Source organism: Chiloscyllium plagiosum, unplaced genomic scaffold (assembly GCF_037043375.1).
Source record: "Chiloscyllium plagiosum isolate Xiang-an unplaced genomic scaffold, Cpla_swu_hap1 HiC_scaffold_36, whole genome shotgun sequence".
In the NCBI taxonomy this organism is placed as follows: domain Eukaryota; kingdom Metazoa; phylum Chordata; class Chondrichthyes; order Orectolobiformes; family Hemiscylliidae; genus Chiloscyllium; species Chiloscyllium plagiosum.
Genome location: NW_028270174.1, coordinates 22,153,172 through 22,171,869, shown reverse-complemented (window position 1 = coordinate 22,171,869; position 18,698 = coordinate 22,153,172). Strand labels below are relative to the sequence as shown.

The 18,698-nt window shown below is 37.5% G+C and overlaps 1 protein-coding gene across 2 annotated transcripts in view; it reads right to left on the bottom strand.

Moving 5' to 3' along the window:
* LOC122539404 (TBC1 domain family member 14-like) overlaps positions 1–18,698 on the bottom strand; it is a 98,305-nt gene that overhangs the window by 40,199 nt on the left and 39,408 nt on the right. The window contains exons 1-2 of one of the 2 annotated variants that reach the window (XM_043674207.2): positions 6,315–6,471; positions 667–785 (exon numbers count right to left, since the gene is read on the bottom strand). In XM_043674207.2, coding sequence (XP_043530142.1) covers positions 667–785; positions 6,315–6,317 — 122 coding nt within the window. In that variant the 5' untranslated portion in view covers positions 6,318–6,471. Of the gene's footprint in view, positions 1–666; positions 786–6,314; positions 6,472–18,698 lie in introns of those variants that run through there. The other variant, XM_087980042.1, reaches the window with a different exon arrangement.

The following is an 18,698-nucleotide window of genomic DNA, read 5'->3' as shown; positions in this document are numbered from 1 at the left end:
TAGAGTAACATGATAAGCACTTTGGTTTGCCATGGCTATTTCTTCTGCGTGCTTTTTTCTTATTATTGTGATTGGTGATACTGACTCCTCCTGAGATATGGCTTCAAATGAAGTCAGTCTTAAACAAATGGCTTATCATCTGTCTGTTAGAATGACTAGATCTATATGATTAAATCAAGGGGGCATGATAGCCAATTCATTATTATTCCAAATCTATACAGTGTAATCTAAAAGCTTTGGATTATTATAATAACTGGTTTTTGCAAAGGGATTCTATCAACTCATTCTCAATAATCACTATGTACAATATAGCAAACTAGAACACTGCCACTAGTTTTGTTTATCTGTGGCAAATATTCTCTTCCATTTAATGGTTTAATAATCCAAGTTTCAACTTTGGAACTTACTGTACCTCCCTGTTCAAAAGAGGAGATCTAGAAATACTTTTGTGTCAACTCTATATTTTGCTTTTTGGCTCTTCACACATGAAATATATAAATAGAAAATGCACCAACATGCCAATTTACCAATGTAGTCAGAAGTACAAGCTCAATGTAATCATAGCTCTATTTGTACGATTTCATACGTCACACTGCAGAAAAACAAAGTACTTTCAGATATACACCCTTGTTACTACTGAAGTGAGATAAAAGGTTAGGGACTCACGCTGGCCTATCCTCAAGGATAAGTGCTGTTGTGGAGAGAGGTTCGAAGTCTAGGTTTTTCCTCAATCTCTGATTAGGAGAGGGGGACTTCTGGGCTCTCCTAGATCTTTCTTCATATTCCTGCACAAAGTAAGTAATTTATTTGCATCACCAAAAATAAGAATTAATATCAAAGTTTATCAGTCATAATATAAACATGCTCTCCAGTTAACTACTATCAATTAGTCTTCACAGAGCCAAACGAAAGCAAAAATGCGCAACAGACTTCAGAGTGAAACTTGCACCAGAATCACTGATGATGCCTAAAACACAAATTCTGTCAATGTTTAGTAACCCATTAGAACAAGCCAATCTTTTTTTAATATATAAAAAGCATCTTCTTGGATAGCAAACTTAAAATATCTGGTAGGTAGAACTTGTTGTAAGGAGATTTTCCACAGAGTGTGATTGGAAATGCCTAAATTCCAGGATGTTATAGTTCTCTATAGGTTCATCAACGTACTCACGCTCCACTGGTGTCAGCAATGGAGAAGTTTAAATGTTGCACGATTTGTTTGATTACTCAAATAATAACAAATGGGAACAAGTGAAATGCAGGTGTAGCTTGTTCAAAAATCTCGGTGGTGACCAGAATTAATGCAACATGAGAAACAAAACTAATAACTGAAAGTCATTGTGTGGTCAAGCAACTGAGATTTAGTCATTATAAAGACAATGGTTTGAGAATTATCAGTACAAATTACAAAGATGATTGGTCTTAATACAGTGCCTAGATTAATTGAGAACAGTAAAACTCATAGATCAAGATCATAAGTGCAGATAGATCATATTTATAATCAAGTCAATTTACGATATTTTGTCAGCACTTACCAACACTAAGAAACGGACTCTCCATGAGCACGGCATTTTAGCATTTACTGCTATAAGATTAGAGTGTAAAAGTAGGTAGTGTTGCTGCAACTGTAACCAGCATTACTGAGACCACACCTGCAGTATTGCATACAATTTTGGTTCTATTACTTGAGGGATATAGTTGTACTGGAGGCATTTTGATTCTAGAGATGATGGGTTTGTCTTATGAGCAGTTCAGGCCTATACTTGCAGTGATAGATATAGGACAGATGTCAGAGGTAGATTCTTTACTTAGAGTAGTAAGGGTATGGAATGCTTTGCCTGCAACGCTAGTAGATTCACCAACTTTAAGTACATTTAAGTCATCATTGGACAAGCATATGGACACACATGGAATAGTGTAGGTTAGATGGGCTTCAGATTGGTATGACAGGTCGGCGCAACAGCGAGGGCCGAAGGGCCTGTACTGCGCTGTAATGTTCGAAGTTTAGAAGAATGAGGGGAGATTTAATTAAGATTTGGAAGGTACTAGAAGGGATTGGCAAAATAGACATAGGAAGGATATTCCCTCATTTGCAGCGATCTAGAATGAGAAGACATTGTTTAAGGAAATTATTTCTCAAATCTGTGGAATTCACTATGTCAAAATGCTGCAGATGCTGATACATTGAGTAAATTTGAGGATTTTTTTAAATTAGAAATGGGTTTAAGGGTTATGGAGCGGTGCAGGAAAAAAAAGAGTTGAAGCAGAGATGAGATCGACCATGATCAAATCAAATGGTGGAACAGGCTCGAAGGGCTGAATTGCCTACTCCAGCTTCTAGTTATGCTTTTATATATCACACACAGTTGAATAGACATGAAACCATTAGGTAGTGTAAAGGGACGAGGCAGAGTGTGTTAGGATGAACTATTCACATCAGCTCTGAAACTTAAAATTTGAGCTTCAGTTGACAGCACGATCATTTTCATCCTTCTAAATAACTTCTAGCCCAGTTTTCTTGCATCCTCTTAAACTCAGACTTTTTGGTCTTCTCCAATAATGCTATGTGACATCATGGCAAAGACTGCTTAAATCTGTATGCAACAAATCCAGTGCATTTAGCTCATGTACAATACCTGTAATTTTTCCATGAAATTCTATTAACCAAGGAGGGTTGTTCCAGGTGTGTGATAGCTAAACTATTTTTCTTTTATCTAGGGTGGTATGGTGGCTCAGTGTTTAGCAGTGCAGCCTCACAACGCCAGTGACCTGCACTTGATTCCAGCCTCCGGCAACTGTCTGTTGAGTTTGCACATTCTCCCAGTGTCTGCGCGAGTGACGTCCAGTTTCCTCCCAAATCCAAAGACGTACAGGTTAGGTGAATTGGCCATGCTAAATTGTCCATAGTGTTCAGGGATGTGTAGGTTAGGCGATAGAGTATTGGGTAGGGGAATGGGTCTGGGAGGATTACTCTTCAGAGGGTCAGTGTGGACTTGTATGGCCAAATGGCCTGTCTCCATACTGTAGAGATTCTTCTTCTGATATGTGCTAAGTGCAGCCTTAAAGTCTCTAAAAGTGCTCTCAATATCAAGCCCGAAATTACTTCGATTACTCCTAACTTCCTTTTAAAAACAGATACTATTTTGTTTACTTGTCATTCAGATATCTAAACCCAACTGTATCTTGAAATATAATTTCTAAAAATTCATGCATGAACTGCTTCAAGATCCCACATCATCTTGTTCAGGTATTTTGTTATCCCTTACACAAACTAAGACAACTGAAATTTATCCTTAATACTTCACAATATTAATCACCTCAGCAATAACTACATCAAGGTCTTCTTTCGGATATCCCATTTTCCAGAAAAGATGGATGCAAAGTATTAAATATCTCTGCTAATTATTAATTTTTCCATCTAGGTCCTCCTGCACCTTTACTGTTACTGACAAATTGATTGTTTGATTTCAAAAATTAATTAGAATTAATTGAGAAACAGTTAAATCCATTGTATCCACCTCACAATGAAATACAATATAAATAGGAGTGATGCCAAGCTAAGCATGGTTGATCTGCCCTGGGCCTCAATTCCATTTTTGGGCCAGCTTCTCATATTTCTCTAACTCCTTGATCATTCAAAACTCTATCTAAATACTTTCAATGCTCTAGCCACCACAACTGTCTGGGGAGCAAATTCCAAACATGCACTACCGTCAGAAAAAAAATCCTTTGCATGTCAGTTTTAAATGAGTATCCTCTTACTTCTTTGGTTCAAGACTCCTCCACTAGTAGAAACACCTTCTCAACATCTACTTGTTAAGGCCCCTCAGAAACTTGTATGTTTTATTAAGATCACCCCTCATTCTACTAACTTCCAATATATAAAGGCCTAAACAATTTCACTAGTGGTGATAGATCAACCTCTATCTCAGAAATCAGCCTATTGAATCGCTTTTGAACTGCCTTCAACGCCAACATATCTTTTTCTTAAATTACAAGAACGAAACTTTATACAATACTCCCGATGTGGCCTCGCCAACAACCTCTCAATAAAGGCCAAAATTCCATTCATCCTATTTGCTATGCTTGCATGCTAACATTACATGGTAATATTGCTTAGGCTGAATATATCAACATATTTACATTCAAATATGTATACAGAATTAGCAAAGTGGTCATTTTACCAGTAATTTAAATTATTCCCACCTAAAATAAGTGGTTGTATCTTCAGATTGCAGCTGATCACACATTTCATGAGAGATGAATAACTTTTGCTATTTAGATCTTAACGAAGCAAATTTGAACAGAATTTAAATCATTTTTTAGATAATGATTTACAATTTACATCTAAATGTTTAAATTGAAATGTTAATTTTTTTTTAGCTAAAGCAGAAATGTGGACTTTAGTAAGGGACAGCAATTCATACTACACCAAAAGATTCCATGTGATAATGCTCAGTGTTTAACTGCTTATTATTAACATTTTAAAAAGATGTAGCAAGGTGAACTCCAATACTGAAGCTGTTTCCAGTCTTACAAATTAGGAAAATTCCTATAACAGTAGCAGTGGTCTGAACGTTGAGCAATTACGTGTATGTATTTATTGAGAGCACAAAGCCGAAGCCCAAAAGACAAAAGTGCAAATGGGCCAAATGCCTCCTACTGCACAGTAACAATTCTGAGATTATAAGGAGCAGAAACCCAAACTGAATTTTACTTTTCTTTAATTCAGGTGATAATGAAGACAATTGTGCTGCCATCGTTGCCTGGTCAAGGATATTCAAGTGAACACAAGAATCTAGAATTTTCTATGTCTCATTACACGATGAGCTGCTAACTGAACTGTTTAGGCAGATAAACTGCCATTCTCCAACCTTCCTGATACTTAAAGCAAAGGAACTCAAAATAGAAAATGCCTGTGTTGATCATGTTTCCTTCAAAACCTTCAAATGTTCACATTTCACTAGTGCTATCCAAGTAGTTTTGAAGTAGTCAGTAGATACAGCCAACTTTTATTCTCCTGTTCCTAATCTTAATACCTTTCTGGCATGGTTAATCAAATTAGGCACAGTCTTTTCATTTCTAAAATTGTTCCCAAGACACCAACTGAGTCATTAAAGCAAAACCTAACAATCACAGCCAATCTGTTTTAAAAGCTGAAATTATCCTAGACAGTTTGCAAAATAAGAAATTAATCCAATGTTGTCTACTCAGCATAACCAAAAGTACTAGTCCAAATAAAATCTGTGCTAATTAAATAATAATGCACTTGGATCAGAATTAGCTAAATTAAATATCAAGATTTCAATGTAATCTTGGCATTTTGCTTTACTCAATTATTTTTCTCGTCACAAACATTAAGTCTAATGTACACTTTCTTAATAGATGTATTGCATTCAATAGTTTTAAAATCAAACAGTTTTAAGACAAAATGTAGTTTCTTAATACATGCACTAGCTGCAAATGTAATTAAAATGTATTCAGTCCACTATCTCGCACAGTGCTCCATTATTTACAATGGCACCTAAGAAACAAATCTATTCATTCTGTAAATGTGATTTTGAGCCTTATTTAAGGTGTATTAATTTCCATAAATAACTGTGTCCTATTGCATTATAACCCTTTACACTCACGTCTATGCAAGACTGCACACGGTTAGTAAACAGTGCATGTTAGCAGTACCAGTAGATTGATCAGATTTCCCTTTTAATTAGACTTCAAACTTTTCATATACTGAAGCATGGAAATACAAACAAATTATTAAACTATGGTCATTATACAGATTTGATATATACCTAGCACACAAACCAACTAATTTTATAGCTTCTCCCTTTGCAGCTGTTCGAAGAAAAATGCAAATTTAATTTGAAAATACAGTACTAAATAAGTATTGAAGAAGTGAACATATACTTCAAATCATTCGGCACCAAATTCATCTTAAAGAAAATACATCACGTACTCTGCTAATAAATTCAAACATTAATACTTATGAAATTTGATGAAGTAATTATCCAGCTCATGAATTTTTGTCACACATTCTAGCAGTGTTATTCTATCAGCATCACAAAGACTCCCGCCCCAAAGCAGGCAGGAAGAGGAGATCTTTATAAAATGAAGCTGAAAGCACAGCGCCAACTACAGAATGATTCATCAGCATTGTTCCGATATGTGCACAGCAGATCTGAAAGAAAACTAGTGTCAAAAAGAAGTTATTGCTAATCAATTTAACAACTACAGACTGTAACTAAAGATGGTCTTTCATTTTTTAAAAAAAAGGCACTCTAATGTCACAGCTTTAAAAGGTGTGTACTTACCATGAAAGCTGGCCTCAAAACAATCCAGGGGAAAGCAATAATGAAAAGCCTTCATTATGTGCCTTCAAGCTCTAACTTCTTTTTTTGCAAAGGACTCTACAGCAGATCAGGCTAGTTAACTCATCTGTTGTGACCTTCTCTCCCCAAGTTCATCTAACTGCAAACATAAAATCACTGAGGTCTGCAGTTAACCACCGTCAGTGAGGAAAAAGGCTGCAGCCATATTAATCATCTGCAGAGAGGAAGCATCCAATCAGTTCTCTCAGATTTCTACTCTAATGCCTTAGTCTTGTATCAGTGATGTGATTCAGAAAGCGTTCAGGTCTCCGATGCTTAACGGCATTTACTGATGTACCATTGCAGCATATCAGAAGATTAAACTAAAATCCTGACTGCAGAGTCATTACAGCCGATTTCAGACAGAAAATACTTAATCAACGTAAATGTCTCCTTGAAAAACTATAGCAACCCTAAAGTATAGTTAACTAAATCAAAAAAGGAGTCCCAAACTTGCTCATTAAATTTCAATCAAGCACCTATACACGTGTAATTTCTAATCAAATTTATGCCTTTAACTGACAACATAGAATTGTACAATTAAGATAAATCACAAAAAGCTGCAAAGCTCTCTACATGCTAACACTGGCTCAGATGGCAGTCATAGAGCTGCATAGACTGGAGTTACTTGCAAGGACCCTGCAGAATCTCAGATGTAATGCACTTTATGGGAACAACCCAAGAAACTGAATACTCTGATAGGTCATATCCCTAGATCTGGACCCCTCTCATAAAAACCCTTAATGTCAGAGAATTTAGAGGGCCCTGCTTCCATTAGGTAAATAGTTACCCAGGAAAGGTTAGACAATTAAAAACTTAATTAATCTCCCATTAAGCTGAACCCACCAATGTGCCAACCCAAATCCACCAAATGCTGCACTTTGCTCCATCCCGTATATCTGATAACAATCTTTACAACCCAGAATAATTCCAACATCACCTCTCTTCTCCACTCATACCCAACCGTGACTGAACCCCAAGATCCGACTCTCCCCAACCCACCTGAATCAAAAGAACAACATCCTCCACTCCACTGGCCCTAGCTACCCTCAGACCTCCATCACCCACCTGGCATATTGAAGCAACTGGCATATTAACATTGTACTTACTCATTTATAGTTTCACAACAGCTGTCAAAGTTAGTGAGTTTTGAGAAGATCCGTAGCTCAGGTTGAGGTTCTGGTTGTAGGTTTGCTCGCTGAACTGGAAAGTTTGTTTTCAGACGTTTCTTCACCATACTAGGTAACATAAACAGTGAGCCACTGGAGGAAGCACTGGTGGTATGACCTGCTTTCTATTTCTGTGTTGAGGTTTCCGTGGGCTGGTGATGTCATTTCCTGTGATGATGTAATTTCCTGTTCTTTTTCTCAGGGGATGGTAAATGGGATCCAAATCAATGTGTTTGTTGAGCGTGTTCCAGTTGAAGTGCCATGCTTTTAGGATTTCTCGTGCGTGTCTCTGTTTGGCTTCTCCTAGAATGGATGTGTTATCCCAGTCGAAGTGGTGTCCTTCGTCATCTGTATATCAGGATACTAGTGAGAGTGGGTTATGTCTTTTTGTGGCTAGTTGATGTTCATGTATCCCAGTGGCTAGTTTTCTACCTTGCAAAAACTGTAACAAACACTACATTGGACAAACAGGCATAAAACTAGCCACCAGGATACATGAACATCAACTAGCCGTAAAAAAAAACATGACCCACTCTCACTAGTATCCTTACATACAGATGAGGTAGGACATCACTTCGACTGGCATAACACATCCATCCTAGGAGAAGCCAAACAGAGACACGCACGAGAAATCCTAAAAGCAGGGCACTTCAACTGGAACACACTCATCAAATACATTGACTTGGATCCCATTTACCACCCCCTGAGAAGAAGAACAGGAAATTACATCACCACTGGAAATGACATCACCAGCCCACAGAAACCTAAACACAAATAGAAAGCAGGCCATACCATCAGTGCTTCCTCCAGTGGCTCACTGTTTATGTTACCTAGTATGGTGAAGAAACATCTGAAAACAAACCTTCCAGCTCAGCGAGCAAACCTACAACCAGAGCTGTCAAAGTGTATGGCTGTCCTGGGTACACTATGCATTTCTGAAAAACTGGAATCACAATTCTCAGCTAGAAATGCTGAACTCAGCAGTAACATAAAATAGTAAGTGGTGCAGCCACTGACTGTGATTGCCAAACCTTAGAATACCTGGGCCAATGCAGATAAAGAAAGATAAACTGATAGCAATGTTACTAATCTGCTGGAGACTAAATGTCATCTCATTTGTCAGAGACAGGGAGAAAGAATAGTTAGTGGATGGGGAAAGGGTATCATCTTGATTTATGCAGTATATAGAGGACTATAATAATCCGAAACATTAAACTGAAATTATGAATAGATAAGACCAAAACTCCACCACTCAAGCCAACTATCAAGAAACCAGCTCAAGATGAAGCATCAGCAGACCATAAACCATGGACCAGCTTTTGGGTAGAGCACAAGAACAACAAATATTTAACTCATCACATGAGAGAAATAGTTACTGCATTAAAATTAAAACTGAGCCCTGAACAGCAGCGTGGTCATAAACTTGAATGCATGTTTGGTGTTCATGTTTGCATTTGCAATTATTTTGGATTCCTACTTGTACATTGAGAAAACTTTTTGTTATGGATAATTTCAATGTATCTCATATTCAAGTGGATGTTTGTGACTGAATCCTGGATTTCAAAAATTTTCATTGGATTGGGAGGCATCAACTCACTCACCAATGGTTGTAATGCACAAAAAAAAAGTTAAATTTTCCAGAACTATATCAACATTTTATCTCTATCCTAAAGTGGATGTTTGTGACTGAATCCTGGATTTCAAAAATCCGTGGGCGGCACGGTGGCACAGTGGTTAGCACTGCTGCCTCACAGCGCCAGAGACCCGGGTTCAATTCCCGGCTCAGGCGACTGACTGTGTGGAGTTTGCACGTTCTCCCCGTGTCTGCGTGGGTTTCCTCCGGGTGCTCCGGTTTCCTCCCACAGTCCAAAGATGTGCAGGTCAGGTGAATTGGCCATGCTAAATTGCCCGTAGTGTTAGGTAAGGGGTACATGTAGGGGTATGGGTGGGTTGCGCTTCGGCGGGTCGGTGTGGACTTGTTGGGCCAAAGGGCCTGTTTCCACACTGTAAGTAATCTAATCTAATCTAATCTAAAGTGCATTCAAACCAGCAGTTTCTTTAACTGATCATACAAATATCTGACCAAAAAGACAATGAAACTAAAATTGTATTTTCATTTGCAGTTTCACCTTGGTATAATACATGATTTCCTTTCTACAGAAAGAGAAACAAAAGAAAAAAAAAGTGTTCCTTCAAGAAAGATTTAGACACTTAGGTAATTTCATTATTAATTGCACAAAATAGATGAAATTTCTTGTTCAAAATTGATTGGGCAATTAGGCTCATGGGATATGGAATGAATTGAAAATTAATAAACAGATAGTAGACATTCATTTTTGGTTGGTAGGCTGTAACTAGCTGGGTACTGAAACATTTCAGTTATTTATAATCTGTATCAATCACTCAAATGAGGGAACCAAGTGAATGTATCAAATTTTGTCTACAATCAAAAATTAGATGAAAACAAAGGAGCAAGGAGGATGCAAAGAGATATAGTCAGATTTGGGGAGTGGGCAAGAACATGACAGGTGGATTATATAATGTGCAAGAATGTGAGTTCATTCACTTTCATTGGAAAAGAGAAAATTAGATTTTTTTTTAATGGTAGAGACTAAAAAATGTTGTTCAGGATTTCAGGGCACGTTGCATATAATAAATCTCAAAAGTTAATAAGCAGACACAGCAAGCAATTTCAAATACAAATAGTATTTTAGCTTTCATTACAAAGGAATTGGGGCACATCAATGAAGATATTTACTACAACTACAGTATATAGGACCATGTTGAGACCATTTCAGAAATATTCTGTACAGTTCGGGTCTCCTTCCACAAGGAAGAGTCCACTAGTTTTCCTGGGTATACAATAAAAGACCACAACACTATCTTCTGGGCTTGGAAGATTGCCTTGTCTGGAGAGATTGAGTAGGTTGAGCCTATTTTTCCTAAACTTAAGATACTGTGAAGTAATGCATTTAAAGCACAGCTTTCCTTAGAGGCTCAGCACATTAAATAATAGAAGGTCATTCAATGCCACAGAACTGGGTTCACAGTCTCAAAGTAGGGGCGAATGATCTAGGTCTGAAACAAAGAAATTTCTTCATTTAGAGGATTGTCTCTCTCTCTTGAATTTATTATTACAGAGAGGTACGAATGCTTGATCATTAAGAAAGACACAGAATAAATACAATTTTGGATATTAAAAGAATTCAGAGATCTGTGGATAAGGTGAAGGAAGGTGAAATTGACTTATAAAATCAACTGAGATCTTACTAAAATGGATTCAAAAGGCTAAACAGTCTGAACTTACTTCCATTCGTGTTCTTACGCATAGTCAAAAAGTGTGGCGATGGAAAAGCACAGGTCAGGTAGCAGCAGAGGAGAAGAGTTGACGTATCAGGCATAAGCCCTTCATCAGGAATGCTTATGCCTGAAATGTCGACTCTACTGCTCCTCAGCTGCTGCCTGACCTGCTGTGCTTTTCTAGTGCCACACTTTTCGACTCTTGACTCTCCAGCATCAGCAGTCATCACTTTCTCTCATGTTCTTATGCATATTGATTTTTCCAGAGGAAGAGAATGTATCTTGAGATTTTGTACCAAGGAAAGTACAGCAGGAAAAACTAATTGTCCAGAATGCTAAGATATATCTGCCACAGATTTAGAAGTCTACTGTGTAAAATTATGATTGATAGCTTATGATCCGCACCCGGTAATATAGCTTCTTTGGAATTAAGAGTCAAAATATAGTCCAGTTTGGCACGGTAATTTATTCCCAAGGGGAAGCTTCAGCCTTGTGCCTCATTCCAACAATTAACTTCTGAAAATGAACTTCAAAAATGAAAAACTATGAAAAAGTTCTACATTTATCATTATCATCTTTTTCACTGAAATAGATCTATAATGAAACTGATGGTACACTGTGCTTGTTCTACACTTTGCACAGGGCATGTATTGGAAGAAATGGACATAATGTTAATCATGGTTCACAATGTAATACATATGAATATACAGATTTGAAGGAGTAGACCAATAGAGCCCATAAGCCTTGTCCACCACTCAATAAGATCATGGCTAATCTATTTGTGGCCTCAAACCCACCTCTTATTTTGAGCGTACTACTGAAACTTCAAGATAGGTTTAGGAAAATTCCAATAACACGCCATAATTGTATTCAGTATTTCAGTCATGACACAATCAATAACTTTCAGTAATTTGGCATCACCGCATCAAGCACCAAGTTAGCACTCTCTCATTTCTAACCACTCCTTATCGAGGTTTGCCTTTGAATTTTAGATCATGCTCACAGAAGTCACAAATCTCAAGCTTTAAGAGTGTACTTTCATTTTCAGTTACTTAAAATTATCCTGAACCTTAAGCAGATTTCTCTCCAAACTTTAGAATAGCTTGCCACTCCCTGGGCTTAAAGAAGTGTTGCTTTTTAAGTCTATCTTCATCTGTGACTTTTCCACATTCTTTTTACATACTCTTAACTTTGCACACTGTGCCCAGCACAAAAGTAAAACAGAAAATGTGATCTGACCATACTAACGAGGGAAAGTAGGGATTGTATTCGATCCATGAAGCGGGCAGACAAATTGGCCATGCAAAAAAAAAATCAGACAAGAACAAGCAGAGGAAGAGAAAAGGATTAGTAAGGGAAAAACACTGAGTGTAAACTTGCAAAAACAAACCAAATGATAAAAACTTGTATAAGTGCATGAAGAGAAAATGGATTAGTGAAATTGAACGCAGGTCTCTTTTAGTCAGATATAAGGGAGGAAAGAGATGGCAGACTTATTTGTTCTATTTTCACAAATGAGGACACAAATAACATCCCAAAAATGTTGGGTAAACCAGGAAGTACAGACTGGTTAGCCTGATATCGGTAGTGGGGAAAATACTAAAAGATTTAATAGCACATTACGTGGAAAACAGTGACACAGTTGTCATGGATTTATGAAAGGGAAATTATGCTTGAACGAATCTGGAATTTTGATGATTCTAACGAAGCGAATTGAAGAAGGGGAGCCAGTGGATGCAGTCTATTTAGATGTTCAGAAAGCTTTTGATAACGTCCCACAAAAAATATTAGCATGAAAAATTAAAGTGCATGGGATTGGGGGTAGTGTACGGATATTGAATGAGAACAGGTCGGCAGACAGGAAACAGTATGTATAAGGTGGGTCTTTTTCTGACTGGCAGTTAATGTCTAGTGCGGTACCACAGGGATCATTGCTTGGATTTCATAGTCACAATTTATATTCATGATTTAAATGAGGGAACTAATTGTAATGCCTACAAGTTTGCAGATACCCTAAAGGTAGGTGGGAGGGTGAGGAAGATGTGGAGATACCTCAGTGATTTGGACAGTTTGAGTAAGTAGCAAATGGATACCAGTTCAAAGATAATGCGAATAAATGAGTGATTGTCCACACTGATAGCATAAACAGAAGTCAGAATACCTGAATGGCAATAGATTGGGAGAGGGGGAGGTGCAACAAGACCTGGGTGCCCTTGTACACCAGTCTTTGAAATTATATATCCAGGTGCAATAGGCAGTGAAGGACATATTATGTTGGTCTTCATATTGAGTGGATTCATATACAAGAGCAGGGATGTCTTGCTGCAATTATACAGGGTCTTCAGGAGACCATAACTGGTGTACTGTTTGCAGTTTCAGTCTCCTTATTGGAGGATGAATGTTCTGGAGGTGGTGCGACAACGATTTATCAAAATGATTAATGGAAATGTAGGACTGATGCATGATCAGTTAGAATCATATTCACTGGAGTTTAGAAGAATGGGCTTGAGGGAATGTTGGAGAAGCCTATAAAATTCCAACAGTAGCAAAGATGTTCCCAATGGCCCGGGAATCCAGGCCCAGGGTCATAGTTTAAGGATATGGGGGATGGGGTGGGGCATTTAGGACCATGATGAGGAGAAATTTCTTCACCAGAGTCATGAGCCTGTACATTGCTCTGCCTGAAAGTGGTTGATAACAAAACGTCAATTTCAAGGAATTAGATATAGTTCCCAGAGTTAATGAGATTGAAGGGTATGGGTAAAAAGCAAGGACAGGATACTGAATAGGGTAATTAGCCATGATCTCACTGGCTCCAGGTGCTGAATCGTGTGGCCTGTTTTCTATACTTCTACAGGTTTGTTACCCCTTACTTTCTGAGAAGGGGTTAACATATCTGTTTTTGAACGCTTGACTAAGAAGAAAGTATTTTCAGCCAACGAACGATTGCTGCACTTTCGAGGAAGCGCATTCTATATTTTTTAAGGATGGGAATTGGACAAAGAGAGAGAGAGAAGGGGGCCATCAAAATTATTCTGCCCGCTTAGTACTTGGCATGATTTCTGCAGGAGTTAGAAGACACTACCAAACAACTGAAATGCCAGAATCAACATGCAGTGCATACAGCTAAGCAACTCCCACTCATCTCATTATTTCAGACACAACCATCGAAAGATCTTGGACAAGAATAGAAACAGCAGCAGGATCGAAGGTCTAGGAGACGATTGTGAATCATTTCAAATATTACAGAAGCTCAATCATTCTACTGGAAATATTTTCAAATGTTCAGAAATGCTTTGAAATTATTTTAAAACGTTCTGTAACAAACAAGCCCCACCGCAGGTAATGAAAAGACAAAGTTCACAGGCGTTCACCAATGGATTTCATTTGTACATTTTCAGAAATGGAAGCACATTTCTTCATTAAATAAAATTTTACAGGGACTAGCATTACTTTTCACTTTACCAAGTCTTGTTTCTCAGATTGTTTGAGTTTCCCATTTCTGAGAAGAGGATGGGCAACTGCATTTACTGAATTCGACTTCAGTAAAATACGAGGACCTTCTAAATTGCAATCAAGGCTCCATTATGCTGCATCATTTCACTGATTTCTCTTTTTAGCTGGAGAATATGGAAACCGAACAAAGGACAACTTTAACCTGCACCCTCCTACTTTTTGTATGCTATGGTCAATGCCGGAACAAGTTCCCTATTGTAGACACTTTAAATTGGAGCCATTTAAACCTAATACAAAAAAAAGTTAAAATTATGAAAATGAATTTATAGGTGTTTGACCTCCATGATTAGCTTCAAAGGCTGTCCAAATAGCTACAGAAGAAAAAAAACTCTGCCATGCCATATAACCCAGACACACCACCATTTACTGATTACTGGCAAACTTTCTGATCAAGGAATGACGAAGAATGCATTAAGGAAATGCAAAAAATATTTTAAAAGAGTGTTTCGGAACTATTGCATTTGTTGCATCCTTTAATGACAATTTAATTCTGTTTTTCACAATGCAATATTATATTTGTTTACTAAGGCATACCAATGACAAGTAAACTTTAAAATTGATTAATAGCTCATGGTTTGAAAGCATATGCATTAGCTTTCTGGAATAATGTTTCCTGAGATAAAGGGACAAGAAATTAAAAGCAATATGCCGATTAACCACTCCTGGGAAAAAGGAGCTGAAGCAATATAAACAAAGGGTTATAACAAGTAGCTTGTGACAAATGGGCAATTAAGATTCCCTGCATAAAAATTTAAAGAGTTAATGGTGTAACAGAGTACATTTCACACAAACAATGAACATTGAATGTAACAAGAAACAGAAGCTGCTCCTGATGAGAAAGCAAGCTACAGACTTGATGATTTCAGAAGTGTCATAAATCATGTCACACCACATGCTTAATCAATACAAAACCTTACAAGAATTAGTCTTCCAGACTCTTCAGCAGAACCTCAAAGAATCACGCTGCACGAGGATAGAACCCCAGACAACCAGAGACACATGCTATTGGTTGGAAGCGTAGCTAAAGTCCACCATTAATCAGGAAATAGCAAAGTTGAGTTGTGAGGCTTAACCTGCTGCTGAAGGGGTTTTATTTGGTTGTTATGTGCAATAAACTTTAATTGTTTTAGTAATTGATGTTCAGAAATTTCACAGACAAAGTGGCAAAATTAAAGGTAGCTTGGGGCAATTCACACACGACAACTGATGTCCTTGTGTTGGCCTTCAGGAAGTGGCCCTACATTGCTCTAAACAGAACCCGCCAGACTTGTATTCAAAATATCAACCTTGAGCCTGATTAAGACGACAGCTGCCCCACTTGTCAGCCAGGATTCAAGTGGATGGATGAAGATACAGGCAACAATTGATCCTAACTCCAGGGATGCCAACATCTTCTTTCAGATTTCATCGGAATTTTTGTAATCTTGAATTTGGCATTGAAACTTGGTTGTGAAGTCATGACAAACAAATTGACCTGAATGGGAGGTTAAGGAATATTTGAAAGAGAAATCTAAGTGGATAGAGTATTCTGAAGTTTGTGACATTGTGTGTCCTCGTGCACCAAACTGTTGCTAGTGTCAATGAGCAAGCTCTTGGGAAAGCACGCAGCCAAAGAACACAGGCTGATGGAAATTTCATGTTCTTATGCAGAGATTTGGGATGTAAAAAATGCATACGTTATTCTACAAATAACCAAACCATGAGGGACTGGCAGCATTCGGAAACATTTGCACGCGCAATTTCATGCACTCTGCATACATTATGTAAGTCAAGACCATTTTTCCCTAACGATGTTCACAGAACTTCAGATCACTCAGAATTACATCGTAACAGACTGAAACCCCTGTAGAGAGTCATATAGGAAACAAAAGGACACTTAGGTTGGATTGTCAAGTGAAGCACGGGTAAAATATTATATGAAGATATCCAACATTAATTGGTATCAGTAATGCTCAATCTCTCAGGTATTCAGTTTCCAATATGGCACCCAAAACATCTACCCAACAGTTAAAAGGAACTGGTCAAGGTGCTGTATAATCAAGATGGTTACAAAATTGAGAGAAAGAACAGGAAGCACTGAGGTTTAATAGGAGATTCTACAGGCATTTACGGTTCAGGAGTTTCTACACTTACATCAATGCTGTAAGTGATCAATTATTTTCTCAAGTTGAAGGTATACTAGATACAATAAATAATTACATTAAACTAAGTAGTCAGGCAGGAACTAAGTAAAATCAAGCTGATTAACAAACCGTTGATTAGTGATTTATGCAAGAGAGGGAGCAGAATAAATTCATGGGTTAAGGATACTGGCTATGTTCGAAGATAAAAAAAATCGTTAAATGTTACAATAGTTCAAAATATTGCAGTGATCCAAACACTAGATGAATAAGAGTTAAGGTGGTTCTATTTTATGCAATAGAAAAGGGAGGGAAGATTTAAGAGTCAGAGTCGTAGAGACTTACAGCACAGAAATATACCCTTCGGTCCAACTCATCTATGCTGACCAGATATCCTAACCTAATCTAGTCCCATTTGCCAGCACTTGACTCATATCCCTCTAAACCCTTTCTATTCATATATCCATCCAGATGCCTTTTAAATGCTATAATTGTACCAGCCTCCACCACTTCCTCTGGCAGCTTATTCCAAACACGTACCACGATCTGTATGAAGTTGCCCCTTAGGTCCCTTTTAAATTTTTCCGACTTGCAGGGACAACACTTAAGGAATGCAAATGATTGATAAAACTATTGTTCATCCTTACCCCATCTACACAACTGAACAAGTTACATGTGGTTTTGATTCCAGTGGTAATAAAACAGTGAACTGCACGCCTGAAATTTTAAGCACCACTCAGGAAAACATAATCAGAGTTGGATATGCACGTGGAGGAGAATATTGTATCACAAAGTCCCTAAAAGATCATAACCTGTCTTATCTCATCACTGATTCGACACATTGCATTGAAGCTCAAATGTTCATGCACGTAGGAACAATGGAATTGGTTACTATCCGCAAGAGAAAATCTATGACTCTTCATGTGTCAGAGAAATGGCTATGTCATTAGCAAAATATGAGATCCACTTTGCCTTGCAAAAGGAACATCTGGAAGAAATTAAAAAGGGATTTTGAGAAAGGCACACAGGTTTGATATTAAGGTCCAGCAAAATAATCAGAATAAAGACATTACAAACATTAAATATCACACTTCAAGGGAGAATATCTAAATTGAGGGGTTACATATACATGGCTGATTGGGGGTTGCATTACTTCACACCTTGTTATTCTGATGTATTTGGATATATGTTACTTTTCTTACTATTATGTTTTGCTGTTGGTGTCAGCAACAAATGCAGCAGCTGAAAATAGACACAATGATTTCTTTATCTTCCAGTAATCAGTTTGTTATGCAGTTTTTGACAATGCAAAGCGAGGCATGACTAGGTAAAAATGTAGTTTGTCCCTATAATGTCATCTGGCACTCCTATGTTAATACGATACATGGCCAAAATCTTTTAAACAAACAACTTGCTTACAAAGTGTATTAGCATGGCAGAATTTTATTGTTAACTTTGAAATCCACATTTAAATCAAGTCAATCCTGAAAGAGTATATGCATGGTTTACTTCAAGCCATAAAATGACCGAATTGTTTATCAAAAGACGTTTGAATGCAATAGAAACAGTTCAGTCCAAAGGCGGTAAGGGAGAGTGATGTCCATACAAATTAGTAAACATAAAATCACAACATTTTATCTTGCTTATCTTCTAGTAACACGATACAATAACAGAATGTAGACTAACAACCGTAGTTGATCAATCCACATTGGACCCAGACACAATGCCAGTTTGAGAAACAGCAAAGATTACCTACTCCTGCAAAAGCTTGCTACTCCTCATGTTTGACATGTCTGAAACACCAAGATGTTTCTGAAATATTCTATTTAATTCATATTTGAATAAAACAGTACAACTGTTTCCAGTACCTTTCTGACAAGTCTATTCCATAGTTAAACTGTTAATTGTAATATTATTTCTGCAGATTAGCTTGAAATTCACCTACCCTTGAGGGCCTTATGTTAGGTGATTTTACTGATCCAGACAAGATAAAATAGATTCTCAAATTATATAACCAAATCCATTCAGAACTTAAAAAGGCCATTCATACCAACTCCCAAGTATTTCTATACCCATTGAGAATATGCCAGTTTACATAAATGCTCTTTATAATCCAAAATCTACCCTTCAGCATCCTGGTTACTATCTTCACCGGGTCAGATATTCTAAAGGAGTGGCAATACCAATCCAGCCCTTAATTTTTACGAAACAAGGGAGCTCTG